At 43.5% G+C, this 15,087-nt stretch overlaps 1 protein-coding gene across 1 annotated transcript in view; it reads left to right on the top strand.

Moving 5' to 3' along the window:
* Nucleotides 1-15,087, top strand: part of GTF2I (general transcription factor IIi) — a 68,607-nt gene that overhangs the window by 13,064 nt on the left and 40,456 nt on the right. The window contains 4 exon segments of the mRNA XM_075589970.1: nucleotides 1,157-1,185; nucleotides 4,260-4,302; nucleotides 5,684-5,727; nucleotides 11,856-11,933. Coding sequence (XP_075446085.1) covers nucleotides 1,157-1,185; nucleotides 4,260-4,302; nucleotides 5,684-5,727; nucleotides 11,856-11,933 — 194 coding nt within the window.

Below are 15,087 nucleotides of genomic sequence, written 5' to 3'. Positions count from 1 at the left end.
ATAAGGAGCCTAACCTGAAACTAATTTACATGTCACCTGTAAATTTTTTGCAGATTTGGTTCAATGTTAGGTTTTTTTACCAACTCTTTTTTTTTTAATCCTTAAATAGTTTGTTTACCTCTATATTTTAAGAGATGTTACCAAATCAATTGTCTTTACGGATTTGCAATCTTTTCAGCAGCAAGAGTCTGGATTAAATCGTGACTATCCTTCAGTGCAATACAGCATATAGCAGAGCTGGACAGTAGAATATATACAACACATATGGATTTTTTTTTTTCCCCCCATCGGTTTGTGACTTGCGCTGATCTTGCAATCTTAAAGGAGCAGTACTACAAAACTGCTACTGTACATACCAACCATATGTAATTTGAGCTTTTTCAAGCCCTGCATTTGTTGAAAAATTATCCGGTCTCCTCTTGCAATTTTAGGTTGTCGGTGAACATCAGTAATACATGTGAATAGCTTTGCATAAAGTGTAAAGCCTATTAATTCCCAGGACAAAAAAAAAATTGAATTTCCAAAACGTTGACCCTGAAATTTCACCACAACAATCATTGTGCGGTGTTTATTCCGTTGTCCCCCACACCAGAGGTCTATAAATGACTTCAAAGCTTACATTTTTAAACGGGTTATCATTATTACATTCTAGAAACCACAGGCCGTTTGTCCAGTTTCATCTCTGATGTACAGCCCTTGCCAGTCACAAATGAAAAGTATTGGACACTTCTCTCAAGGAGTAAAGAAAAAAAGTTAAATTCGAGTTTATCAATGTGTTTCCTTTAAACAAATTATCTTTACGGCCACCGATTTCTATTGTGTTTTAATTTTAATAGTGGCAGCATGTCTCCTGTTTCCTTCACATAGGGGCCTTGTTCTATTCCAGTGATGACCAGAATTGTACTATCAAGGGATCACTACTGTACAACACACTATTGATTTATTTTTGTGTTAGCAGTGGACGGCAATTTGAAAGTAACATGGCTGTTTAGGGACTCTTTTCATAAGTGGCTTCTAAATAAGAAAAACTAAAATAAATATTTAAAAACATAATGGGCAACTTCAGTCGAAATTCTACATTTGACTTGATAACATGTACGTTTTGTATTTGTTAAACTAAACGTGCATTATTTTTTTCCCCCCCTCTTTGGTTCAGACCGTTTCTAGATCCAAAGAAATTGAAGGGTAAGTGACAAATCTGTTTCACAAAGCTGTTTTGTTAGAAGATATAGCAAAAGGCAACACCCTAAAGTCCGTGCCCACCTGAAGAAGCACCATGCTCATCTTGGAGGGGCCATCACCTCTGTTGCAATAAATCAGAACACTATATTTTGCAGGTTTGTCTAGTTTACATAGTTACAAAGTAGATGAGGTTGAAAAAAGACATGCGTCCATCAAGTTCAACCTATGCTAAATGTAGGCGACAGATACTTTATCCTATATCCGTACTTACACTATTTTGATCCAGAGGAAGGCAAACAAAAACCCCAGTGACATATCATCCACTGATATCCCATAAGGGGAAAAATACATTCGTTCCTGACTCCAAGAATTGGCAATCAGATTACTCCCTGAATCAACATCCTTCCCATGTTTACTTATTTGGTATATCCCTGTATACCTTTCCGTTTCTAAAAATGTCCAACCTTTTTTTGAACAAATCTATTGTATCTGCCGTCACAGTCTCCATGGGTAATTAATTCCACATTTTAACTGCCCTTACTGTAAAGAACCCTTTCCTTTGTTGTTTGTGAAATCTCCTTTCCTCCAACCTAAAAGGGATGCCCCTGTGTCCTTTGTACTGCCCTTGGGATGAATAGTTATTCTGAAAGCTCCTTGTACTGTCCCCGAATATATTTGTATATACTGTAGTTATCATATCCCCTCTTTAAACGCCTTTTTTTCTAATGTAAATCTAATTTTAGCTAGCCTCTCATAAGTTAGATTGTCCATCCCCTTTATTAATTTGGTGGCTCTTCTCTGCACTTTCTCTAGTTCCATAATGTATTTTCTAAGGAGTGGTGCCCAAAACTGTACTCCATATTCAAGGCGTGGTCTTACTAATGCTTTGTAAAAGGGCATTATTATGTTTACTTCCCTTCCATCCATTGCTCGTTTAATGCATGATAAGATCTTGCTTGCCTTTGCAGCTACTGCATGACTTTGGGCACTATTGCTAAGCCTGCTGTCTACAAGCACTCCTAAATCCTTCTCCATCAAGGATTCCCCCAATATATCTCCATTTAATGTGTAAGTCGCCTGTTTATTCTTGTTTCCCAAATGCATAACCTTACATTTATCTGTATTAAACCTCATCTGCCATTTACCCGCCTAAGTTTCCAGTCTCTCCAAGTCCTTCTGGAGAGAAATTACACCCTTCTCTGGTTCTATTACCTTACACAATTTAGTGTCAGCAAAAAATCAGCAAAGATGGAGACTTTTCTCTCTATGCCAACCTCCAGGTCATTAATAAACACGTTAAAAAGCAGGGGTCCCAGTACCGATCCCGGAGACACTTCACTTGCAACTTTCGCCCAACCTGAAAAAATTCCATTTATGACATCTGTTGTCTGTCCTTTAACCAGATTTCAATCCAAGTGCATACATTATTACTGCATCCAATTTGCTTTTTGTACACTAACCTCTTACTATGTAATTATGTAAAAACAAATAATGCAAACTGTATGCCTGCTACTAGTGGCAATAATGGTTGCATTTTTTTTAATGGTTTAAAAAAAAAATGCAGTAGTTGCTTAGCTTTAAGGAAATGTAATTACCCAAGCTGCCAATCGTTCCGTTCTCCTGTGATAAATCGGCAAAGTTCCCGCTTCCCAATGCACGCAACATGGCCGCCTATTTCAGAAGAGTTAGTGCTGTGCCTTTTAGAAATGGTTTTTATAGGAAGTTGAAAACATTCAAATGAATTAAAAAGGGCATAATCAGTTTGAGGGGGGGGGGGGGAAGGGAAATGCAGTAAGTATTATCTAATACTACACAACTGATTTTATAGAAAACAAAAAAGGCATATAGGCCATTAAATGTTGTGCTGCTTTGCAGAATGTTTTATCTAGAGCTGCACATCTTGTAAAAGGCAAAAGTTGGAATGCTGGCTCTCTGAATAAGATGTAAATTCACCTGCTAGCTGGTTTTACAGATGCACTTTTGGTCATGTTCCAAGTGGACTGATAATATCTAAGGCCAGGGCCATGGTCAAAAAGACTATTCTGAGCCGCGCTGAGGGGCAACATCATCCTTATTGAGCACGGCTTTAGATGGCGCTTCCGCACGCTTGCGGAGGCGTGTGGAATTGCAGCCGACGGCACAATTTAATTTTTCCCGCTGGGCCGGTCAGGTGACTGCCAAAAGCCAATGGCAGTCCGTGATGTGGCGCGCTAGACCCGACTGCCACGCAGCTCACAAGCGCGCACGCTGACGCTCATGCAGGGACACAAAAAAGCTCCTGCTTGAGCATGAGTGTCAGTGCTGCTCAGGGCTGTGAATGTCACCATGTCCGAGACCTAAGATGCCATCATATTAAAATAGAAATCTTCCCTTTGCTGACCTCCACCATCTTATTTAGAGAGGTCAGAATCAGGTGGATTGCTGCTTTAAGTGTGCTCCATCCACGGGCCTTATTCTGTAACGTGCGATGACTCCAATCTGGCACTACCACACGGAAAGCCCCATTAAAGTCAGCGGGGCTTTCCATGCAGTAGCGCCCAATGGGCACCGTCGCACTTTATAGAATAGGGCCCCAAGAATGAATGAGGAATACTAGCAATAAAGGCACGCTATTTACAGTGGTTTTATGGTTTTGAAAAACATTTCTTGGACATTATTGAATTGATTTCAGGCAGTGAAAATATTTCTCTTTGTGGTATGTAAGGGCGCCTGTTTGATGCTGCAAAGCCAAGCTCGACAGAGGGAGACTGGCGTAGGCCGCGAATGTACTCTAATAGTATTTGTACAACAAACAAGAACATTACGTTTGGAATTTGAAAAAAAAAAAAAAATCTAGAAAGCATTAACCATAAATTAAAATCCATACTATGAAACTTTACCCACTGGCAGCAAGCTGCCCTTTTATGAGCACAAGATATTTGGCCCCATTTCCCTTCGGAGTCCCTGTATTTGATGAGCTTGCTTGTGTTCATATTAAACGTTTGTGTTGCGTGCACAGTGGAGAAATATTGTTGTGTTACTCTCTTGCTTAAAATGAGTTCTATTTACCTAAATCCGAATCTGTTGTTTTGTTGCAGAAAATGAAAATACTGACAACACGGAAACGTCTGGGTCTGAAAGGTACACACGGACATTGTTCTCACAGTTTGTTATTGGTATATTTTATTTTCCTGATTTTGAAAGTATTTCTTTAAAACGACTTCACAATTGCTCATTATTGTGGGTTTAACATAGAATCTGGCTTTGTTTAATGCATCATTAAATGTTATAATGGAAGTTTTAAATAAGCAGAAGTTATAAATGTCACTTTAAGGCCTCGGATATAGTGGGGGCGCGACGGCGCGCATGGCGTCGCGGGCACCAGTTGACCGAGCGATCTGTGGCCTGAGAGCCACAGCAACGGGGAGGCGTGGCCGTGACGTCACGAGGCTGGTTCACTCTCATTGGCTGAACCACTCACGTGACCCCAGCCATCGTGCTACAAAAACAAATTCTCTGGTCTCCTGAAAACGCTGCTGTGCCGTTATGCGCTCTATGGCTTGCCTCATAGAGGTGCGGCCTGTTGGTAGCTCACACTATGGACGTGGCCTAAGGGTCCAAGTTACAAAGCTGTAGTGCCACCTGCAATAAAGCCATCGATGACTTGCCACCCCTAAATGTTTTAGATATTAACATAAAAAGTTATCGGGTTTTTCATATTACTTCCAAGACCACTATTTTTGGATTGAGCGGGTGGGATTAGGTTGAGCGTGTTCCCACCATTCTTTTGCGGGAGTTTATCAAGACCCTGCCTTCATTGTAATGCACATAGAGATGTGTCCGCGGACCAACACGCTGAAATACGTGGCCCCAAAAACAGTACGTTTTGCGGTCAGGCAGGGTTAAAGCAGGACCCTTGCAGTGTTAATAATACCGGGCCTGCCAGTCTGTAAGAGCTGCGCATAAGAGACCGAGAGAAAAGCAGTGTCTCCCCACGCAGCTCTTACTGGAGGAACCATGGGCTTTTAATTATTTATTTTTTTACTTTGGTATTGAAACAGGGGGTCTCTGGGGCTAAACCGTATTCATTTCCCGGGATCGCCTGCTTCAGGAGATGCAGACCTCGGTAGGGGTGGCCGGTATCTGCAAGTTTAAATCTCCTGTGTCACGGCTTCCTATTGGCCCACATGGTTGAGACATTTAAAGTTGTCTGGGGAGACAAAGAGAGACTCTACTTCTCTCTGGGACTACTCTGCAAAGCTGTTACAGGTTCATGGCTGCCTTGGTAGGATTAACGCTGCGGTGGTCCCATTCAGAAGCCGGGACCCCCACTGAGTAAATCCTCCTGTTTTCTGGGACGCGATCGAGCACGACTGCACTGCGGTCAGGCAGCCACATGCGATCGCATCACTGTAAACAGGAAGTCTGGACACATCTGTACAATCCAGATAGTTTCATAAAAGTTGCATATTCTGATTTTAAATGTTCTGAAACCTTTTTTCCCTCCCCCCTATTTTTATAGCTACGTTGCTGTCCAAGTGAAAACAGAACCAAGTGATGATTCTGGTATGTTGCCATCTGACAATATGCTTTCTTTGTTTGAAGCATGTATTATAGGGCCCGATTTTTAGTTCTTTTAATTTCTTTTTATCTGTATAAAGTATCTTTTTCCACTACTTCAGGGTGATCTATTTTTCCGCCCCTCTGCCCACAAATGAAATGTACGTTTTAGTGCTAAAACTTAAAACCACATATAACTTTACATTTCCTTAGTAACTTTGGGATACATTGCTAAGTTAGATGTACTGGGCCACCTGAACTGTGGCAATTGCACCTATCTTCTTACCATGGGTCCCCTTGGTCAGCTAGCATGCACCTGATCTGAGCCCCTTGGCCTGACTATCACTGTGAAGTAAATAAAGAGACCTCAAATTGGTAAGTACCAGACTTCATAATGCCACAGTTAAGATGTCCCATAACATCAGTATATGATAAAAAATTTCCTCTAAGTTTCTGAGTAATTAACATTTTCTAGCTTTAGAAGTGCTTCTTACACTTTCTTAGGCTTTGTCCCCGCTGGCGCTGAGCGGGCGGTGCTTGGCGAGGTGACGTGTGTGTGTGTGTGTGTGTATATGTATGTGTATATATATATATATATATATATATGCAGTGTTCGACAAATCACCCAAACATCTACTAGCCCAACCAAAACATCTACTCGCCACCTAGTCCCGCCCCCAACCCCGCTTTAAAATAAAATATATAAATAAAATACATTTAATAAATTCCTAGTCAGAACATTAGTTTTTGACAAATGTATTTATTGTATTACATTATACTATTAGTCCGTGTGTGTGTGTGTGTGTGTGTGTGTGTGTGTGTGTGTGTGTGTGTGTGTGTAAATGTTGGATCTAGAAATAAAAGCTAGATGTGAGTGACTAGTTTCCTGAACCCCTTAACCAGTGTCTGGACATCCCCACTTCACAATATCTAAAGCAGCAATCCCGCCTGGGATCTTACCTGATCCGCAGTCCCTCAATGTCCAGGTACCCGCATTCCCGCAATGTTATACATTGGAGGGGAGGTGTTCCCTACCTGTCTTCTGGGTTAGGGGGGATTCCGATGTCTTCCGTGTGAAGCTTGAGTTAGATCTGGAAGAAAGCAGTATAAATTGTCGGTGTAGTATAGGGCAGTTAAGATATACAGGGTAAATAAGATATCCAGATCGAGAGAGTGTGTGTGAGAGAGAGAGAGAGAGTGTGTGTGAGAGAGAGAGAGTGTGTGTGAGACAGAGTGTGTGAGAGAGAGAGAGACAGAGTGTGTGAGAGAGAGAGAGACAGAGTGTGTGAGAGAGAGAGACAGAGTGTGTGAGAGAGAGAGACAGAGTGTGTGAGAGAGAGAGAGACAGAGTGTGTGAGAGAGAGAGACAGAGTGTGTGAGAGAGAGAGACAGAGTGTGTGAGAGAGAGAGACAGAGTGTGTGAGAGAGAGAGACAGAGTGTGTGAGAGAGAGAGACAGAGTGTGTGAGAGAGAGAGACAGAGTGTGTGAGAGAGAGAGACAGAGTGTGTGAGAGAGAGAGACAGAGTGTGTGAGAGAGAGAGACAGAGTGTGTGAGAGAGAGAGACAGAGTGTGTGAGAGAGAGAGACAGTGTGTGTGTGAGAGAGAGTGTGTGTGTGTGAGAGAGAGTGTGTGTGTGTGTGAGAGAGAGTGTGTGTGTGTGTGAGAGAGAGTGTGTGTGAGAGAGAGTGTGTGTGTGTGTGAGAGAGAGTGTGTGTGAGAGAGAGAGTGTGTGTGAGAGAGAGTGTGTGTGAGAGAGAGTGTGTGTGAGAGAGAGTGTGTGTGAGAGAGAGTGTGTGTGAGAGAGAGTGTGTGTGAGAGAGAGAGTGTGTGTGAGAGAGAGAGTGTGTGTGAGAGAGAGAGTGTGTGTGAGAGAGAGAGTGTGTGTGAGAGAGAGAGTGTGTGTGAGAGAGAGAGTGTGTGTGAGAGAGAGAGTGTGTGTGAGAGAGAGAGTGTGTGTGAGAGAGAGAGTGTGTGTGAGAGAGAGAGTGTGTGTGAGAGAGAGAGTGTGTGTGAGAGAGAGAGTGTGTGTGAGAGAGAGAGTGTGTGTGAGAGAGAGAGTGTGTGTGAGAGAGAGAGTGTGTGTGAGAGAGAGAGTGTGTGTGAGAGAGAGAGTGTGTGTGTGAGAGAGAGTGTGTGTGTGTGAGAGAGAGTGTGTGTGTGTGAGAGAGAGTGTGTGTGTGTGAGAGAGAGTGTGTGTGTGTGTGAGAGAGAGTGTGTGTGTGTGAGAGAGAGTGTGTGTGTGTGAGAGAGAGTGTGTGTGTGTGAGAGAGAGTGTGTGTGTGTGAGAGAGAGTGTGTGTGTGTGAGAGAGAGAGAGAGTGGTGGGGAGAGAGAGAGAGAGAGTGGGGGAGAGAGAGAGAGAGAGTGGGGGAGAGAGAGAGAGAGAGAGAGTGGGGGGGAGAGAGAGAGAGAGAGTGGGGGGAGAGAGAGAGAGTGGGGGGGAGAGAGAGAGAGTGGGGGGGAGAGAGAGAGAGTGGGGGGGAGAGAGAGTGAGTGGGGGGTGAGAGAGAGTGAGAGTGGGGGAGAGAGAGAGAGAGAGTGGGGGGGAGAGAGAGAGAGTGGGGGGGGGGAGAGAGAGTGGGGGGAGAGAGAGAGAGTGGGGGGGAGAGAGAGAGAGTGGGGGGGAGAGAGAGAGAGTGGGGGGGAGAGAGAGAGAGAGTGGGGGGGAGAGAGAGAGAGTGGGGGGGAGAGAGAGAGTGGGGGGGAGAGAGAGGTGAGTGGGGGGGAGAGAGAGAGTGTGGGGGGGAGAGTGTGTGGGGGGGGAGAGTGAGAGTGGGGGGGGTGAGAGAGTGGGGGGGAGTGAGTGTGAGTGGGGGTGAGTGTGTGAGAGTGGGGGGAAGTGAGTGTGTGGTGGGGGAGTGTGAGAGTGTGTGGGGGGGGAGTGAGTGTGTGGGGGGGTGTGTGTGTGTGGGGGGGTGTGAGTGGGTGGGGGGGGAGATGTGAGTGTGGTGGGGGTGAGTGTGTGTGTGTGTGGGGGGGTGTGTGTGTGTGGGGGGAGTGTGTGTGTGTGGGGGGAGAGTGAGAGAGAGTGGGGGTGAGAGAGTGAGAGAGTGGGGGGGGAGAGAGAGAGAGTGGGGGAGAGAGAGAGAGTGGGAGAGAGTGGGGGGGAGAGAGAGAGAGTGGGGGGGAGAGAGAGAGAGTGGGGGGGGGGGAGAGAGAGAGAGTGGGGGGGAGAGAGAGTGGGGGGGAGAGAGAGTGGGGGAGAGAGAGGGGGGGAGAGAGAGAGTGGGGGGGAGAGAGAGAGTGGGGGGGGGAGAGAGAGTGGGGGGGGGAGAGAGAGTGGGGGGGGAGAGAGAGAGAGAGTGGGGGGGAGAGAGAGAGTGGGGGAGAGAGAGAGAGAGAGAGTGGGGGAGAGAGAGAGTGGGGGAGAGAGAGAGGGGGAGAGAGAGAGAGAGAGTGGGGGAGAGAGAGAGAGAGAGTGGGGGAGAGAGAGAGAGAGAGTGGGGGAGAGAGAGAGAGAGAGAGTGGGGGAGAGAGAGAGAGAGAGATGAGAGAGTGGGGGAGAGAGAGAGAGATGAGAGTGGGGGGAGAGAGAGAGAGAGAGAGAGAGTGGGGGGAGAGAGTGGGGGAGAGGAGGAGAGAGAGAGAGAGAGAGTGGGGGGAGAGGGAGAGAGAGAGAGAGAGAGAGAGTGGGGGAGAGGGAGAGAGAGTGGGGGGGGGAGAGAGAGAGAGTGGGGGGGGAGAGAGAGAGAGTGGGGGAGAGAGAGAGAGAGAGTGTGGGGAGCATTAGCACTAATTTTTCATGAATTGTTGGGTTTTTGTATGCTTTTTTTAGTTCAAAAAGGGGCGGTTGCACACAGCAAATCAAAAATGATGTTTACAACTTGGTGTGTACCGGAATAAGTGGATTCCTTTTTTAAAAAATATGCAATTACCCTTTAAATGAAAACTTCTTATTTGTGCCCTGTAAAAAAAAACAAACGAACATTCTGGGTCCTGTGACAGTAACTAGAAGTTTAAGTGGTGTTATTCCATAAGACACCACCTGGTGTCAAATGACACCTTGCAACCCGTTCAAGTGAATCGGCCATAAAATCTCTTGTGGAATGTCACCGCTTAGTAATTATAGCCCTTGGGTGTCCGTCCCAGTTATTGGCTGGCCTAATGATGGAATCATAAATACTTGCCAGAGAAGAAAGGTGCATAGTGGCAATGGACTGTAGATAGAAGGCATCACAGACCGTCTTACCATGTCAGAGAACTATTTTTGTTTATAAAAACCCGCCAACCAAAGATTTTAGTTGCAACACAAAAATTATACTCTTCAGTAAAATGATGCAAAAATACTTAGCGCTTCCATTTGTTAAACTACAGAGAAGAGGGGCAGTAGTCCACTCCTTTATATATTATTATTATTTTCATTGGGTAATGCACAAGTGTTGGCATTCTTAAAGTTTGTTATAGGATGTGACATGGTGTTTCTAATTTATTTTTATTCCCCCCCCCCCTCCCTGCCCCCCTGGTTGTCATAAGAACAGACATCTCAGATGCATACCTAGCATTATTGAAAAACTGTTGTTTCAATCACTAGTTCCTCTCACTGTGTTTTTAGTTTTATTTGTTCCTATTTTCTGGCTATTTTTGGGTAGATGTATTCTTGACTTATATGCCAACTCAAAGCTAGACTGTGTGAGGGTGGTGTTAGTCATCTGGTGCCCTTGCTAAATTGCATGTTTATCACCCAGGCCTCATATGGCACAATGTATAAGAGAAGCAATGCACTTATGGGTATCACCTCCTTTGACATTGTAATGTACAGTTGATAAATGCCAGAAAAACTATCTGTACAGAGTCCAAGAGCAAATGTGACGGTGTATACAATGTCTGCTGCTTTTATTGCTGGCTAGCTATACTGAGGCTTATAATGAAAGGAAGAATTTGTAAAGTAGAATGGAGTCACAATAGAGGAGTACAAAAGAAGTGTTTAAATCGAGAGTTCTCCAATACCATAAACTACTGCAGATCTAAATTTGTGACCAGGATGACAAAGTCAAAATAAAGGCAATTTGTACATTGAGAAAATCCATCTGTGGCTTTAAATGCTTAGAAATTAAGGAGCCTCATCTTTAGAAGAATGACTAATTGAATGCCCTATATTTTGTTTGTTTTCTAGGGGGGGAGAGTAGACCATTTCACTGCATAATTTAAAGGCTCAGCCCCTTGTAGTTTACCAAATGTAGTTTAGAGTGTAATAATCTAGTTGGCTCCCTTAAACAAATTTGGATCATTAAAGTAAATATTTGGCGGCTTTTTTAGTTTATTTGCCAATTGCCTGGCCTTGTCAGAAAAGCCAGTAAACATAAGGACTGGCTTTTCCTGTACAAAGTCTCGTTGAACGCAGTGACATCCCAGAAAAGGGAGTAGCCAGAGAAAATCAATCCGCTCTCAAGTCTGTGTTTGTAAAGGTCGTCAGAAAATGTTATATGCAGGGGTTGGATTTTTTGTATAAAGAGGGTATCAGTCACCCCGATATAACTTCTGAAACATCCCACTGCTATCAGTATCTTTTGCTTGCCTTAAAGTAGATAACCACGGCCTAAAACTAACACCCCTGCTGTGACCCTTCTCTCTTGCCTTAACGTTGATCCGTGTAAGGCTGTTTCAGTTACCAGAAACCGATTCGTAACAAGTGCTAAGTAATTTAAATGGGGAATTGCGCAATGGATTGCACCCATCGTATAGACGGAAAGTGGGAAATACTGATGACATCCTGCTCCTCTTTTGCAAAGTAATGTGAGCTCTATGTTGGCCTGCGCCTGTTCCATGTAACACATTCATGTGAATTGTTTAGAAATACCCTAGAGCACGGGTCGCCAACTGCAATCCTAAAGGGCAACCAGCAGGTCAGGTTTGTAGGATATCCCTGCGTCAGCACAGGTGGATCAGTCACTCTGACTGCACCACCTGTGCTGAAGCAGGGGTATCCTTAAAACCTGACCTGTTGGTAGCCCTGAAGGACTGGAGTTGGCGACGCGTGCTCTAGAATATACAATCCCCTCGGTGTTGAAGGGGCTGCTTGGCACTTCATTTCTTCCCCACTGGCACTAAGGGGGTTACGGTGGGTTTTAAAAGCGTGTTCACCCAAACAGAATATTGTTCATTAGGTTTCCTTTTTTTTTTTGGTTGCTTACAGAAAGTTCACTTGAACTGACTACAGTGACTGTAAAAGAAGAGGCAGAGGATCCTGACTACTATCAGTTTAATTTCCAAGGTAATCATTTCTTTTGGTTCCTCGCTTAAACTCCTCAAATCATTTTTTTATTTAATTTTTTCTTGCACACATTCTTTTAAAAAAGCACAGTTTTATCTAGTCTCATTGCATATCCACATCTATGACAGGAACAAGAAATTCTGAGCAGTGCAAGTGTTTTTTGTGTGCTGCAGGAAATCACTAGCAGTCAGTGATCAAAGGCTGCCTGCAAGTTGAATACTGATGTAGTTGAGACAGTGGAATCATGGTAATTTGCATAAGAAGGCAATCAATATCTACTAATCGGGCTCAAACATAATTCTCCGCAAAAGAGTCGGTCATATTTAGCAAATTTGTTTAAAACTGATTCTTGAATTTAATGGACTACTTTTGTTTCCTGAAATAATAACTATGAGTAAACTGGATCTAATGGATCTTTTAGTGCAAGCCAATAGTGTCTCTTATAAGCTAAAATGTCCTAGAATTAAGTAATATTTGGCATGAGTATACAATACATGTGTAGTGCAAGCAGGAGGCATTGCATTTGTAATGTGGAATCCTGCAGTCAGGTCATTCTAGTATACTGTACAGCAGGGGTGTGCGCAATCTGGGGGGCACGCCCCTCAGGGGGGCAGGCAGTTGCAGAGGCCCTGCGCTCTTCCCGCAATGCCTACCTGTATCCCTGTGTCAAATGATGCAGCGGGGCCATGTGACGTGGCGTCAAATGACACCGTGGGTCACGTGGCGTGACATCACATGGCCCCGCTGCATCATTTGACATGGATACAGGTAGGCATGGCGGAGGAGGGAGAGATGATGATGAGGAAGAAGGAGAGAGATGATGATAGAGAGAGATGAGGGGTTATGCGAGAAAGAATCGGAGAGGATGGAGGGAGAAAGAGAAAACAAAATTGCAGTCAAAATTAATATTAATGGGGCCCTGAAAAAAAAAATTGCCACGGGGCCCGCACATACCTAGCTACGCCACTGCCTGCAGGCAATAGTCTACAAAAGCACTTTTATGAATCATTGACGCAGGGTAATAGCCTCCAAATGACAGGACGCCAAACATAGATCTGATATAAAATAAAATTATTAACATCAAAAACGTTTTTAGATCACAAAAATACAAGTGTCATGTACAAAGCAGGACATAAATATAAAAGGATTGACACTTTGTGAGAGATCCACAACGTTTCAAGCAAAATCCTTTGTAAAGAGAGAACTAATAAATAAAAAAAAGACCCACATATGCTTTTGGCAATATGTTTCGCAACATATACCCTTCTCCTTTATGAATATCATCAGTTACATTCAGACTTGTTACATTTATTGCAACATTCTCCTGCACTGAAGATATTTATGTTTTGTTATACTGCTGGGGATGCTTTTCAGAATTCCTTACCTTATCCGTTCAGCAATCTTCTGATTTTATTTTATTACTTTTAAGTCTCACAACTGAGAACTGACTTGTTACACAAGTCGGGTCCCTGGTCAATCTTTGTCACTGTTTGATTTCGTTCCAAACATGGCTTCTAACTAACTCATCCTTTTTCTTTAACAATCTTATCAAAAAATAAATAATTGTATGTATTGTTTCCCCCTCTCTTGGCTTTTATACGAATGACATTGGTGCTTGTACATGTATAATATATTGAGCCTGGTGTCATACCTTTTTTTTATACATATTTTTAAGACTGTGTTTTTCAAATCTAAACAATGTTGGAGGTTGCATTTAACAGAATCCTCGTGCCTCTTGCTAAAACCTCTTGGTAACACTTTTTTCTTTTCATTCTTTTTTCTTCAAAAAATTGCAACAAATAAGCACAGGGTCTATGTGCGCGATTATTATAAAGACTAGGAAAAAACCCAGGTTGAATTTGAGCGCACCCTTACATTTTACCATGTACATTTCCTGTTTTACACTACTGTACAATGCAAAATGTGGCCTGTCTTAAGTGTCCCACTAGGATTTGTGTTACTACTTTTCCCTGGAGGGATACAGCATTTGCACTAAAGTGTAGATTGGATATGGTCATAATTCTCACACTACTCTACTCGGGTGCTATTATGTAAAAGAAAGAGGGATAATGTAATGATTTGGCCACTTAAACATAGGAAACTTTCATTCATAAAGACATGTTGATAAACATGCTGATGTGGATATATAGTAAAAATTACACATTGACTCTCTACTAGAAGACTTCCTGCAGAGCGCAGATGACTTGGATGCAGCAAGGCATTTTGCAGATGTCTCTTGTGGAGAAGAAGCAGAACAGTGTACTATGGATCCAGGAGCGAGCACTGCAGCAGCCGATAGGTTAGATTTTCTGTTTGAAGAAGATATTCAGTCATTTCTACAAATATCCGAAAACAAAAACACATTGCGGAAAACCATGTGCGACATCCACAACCTTCACGCCTACTTTTCAGTGAACTTAAATGAAATGAGGCCTATTTACGAGATCCCACCTGCAGAACTCTGCCACTTGCTGTCGCATTACTTTCTCAATGTCAAGAAGAAAGACAACAGCGACTATGAGCCCCTTACACTTCGGTCGATTTTCCAGAGCACCGAGCGTTATCTAAAACAAGTAAACTATCCCATAAGTATGTCAACTGACGCAATCTTTAAACCTACAAGAGATGCGTTGAAATCAAAACAGTGGGAGCTTAAAACCAAAGGGAAGGGGTGCAAAAGTAATGCTTCTGATGAGTTAACGGATGAACTTATCAATCAGTTGTACACTACTAAACAGCTGGGACCACATAATGCTCATTCCCTCCAGAATACCATGTGGCTAAATAACTGCATTTCCTTTGGCATAAGAGGCAATAATGAAACGAGGCGGCTAAGATGGGGTGACATACTGCTGAGGAAGGATGAAAATGGCAGCGAATACCTCCGATATGACCGAGAGAGGCAGCTAAAGAATTGTATAGGCGTTGACCAATCTGAATATAAACACAGGCCGAAAGCATATGCTACTCCCAAACACCCAGAAAGGTGTCCCGTAATGAACTACAAAATATTTCTACAACACAGGCCGTATAAAATGCTGGAGCCTTCTGCCCCTTTTTACCTGGCAATAAACTGGAAGCCCAGTTTACAGCAAATAGATCCACAGTGGTACAAGAACCAGCCATTGGGAATTCATTCTATTGAGACCATATT

The sequence above is a fragment of the Ascaphus truei genome, chromosome 3, assembly GCF_040206685.1.
Source record: "Ascaphus truei isolate aAscTru1 chromosome 3, aAscTru1.hap1, whole genome shotgun sequence".
Lineage (NCBI taxonomy): Eukaryota > Metazoa > Chordata > Amphibia > Anura > Ascaphidae > Ascaphus > Ascaphus truei.
This window is presented reverse-complemented; position numbering and strand designations above follow the sequence as displayed.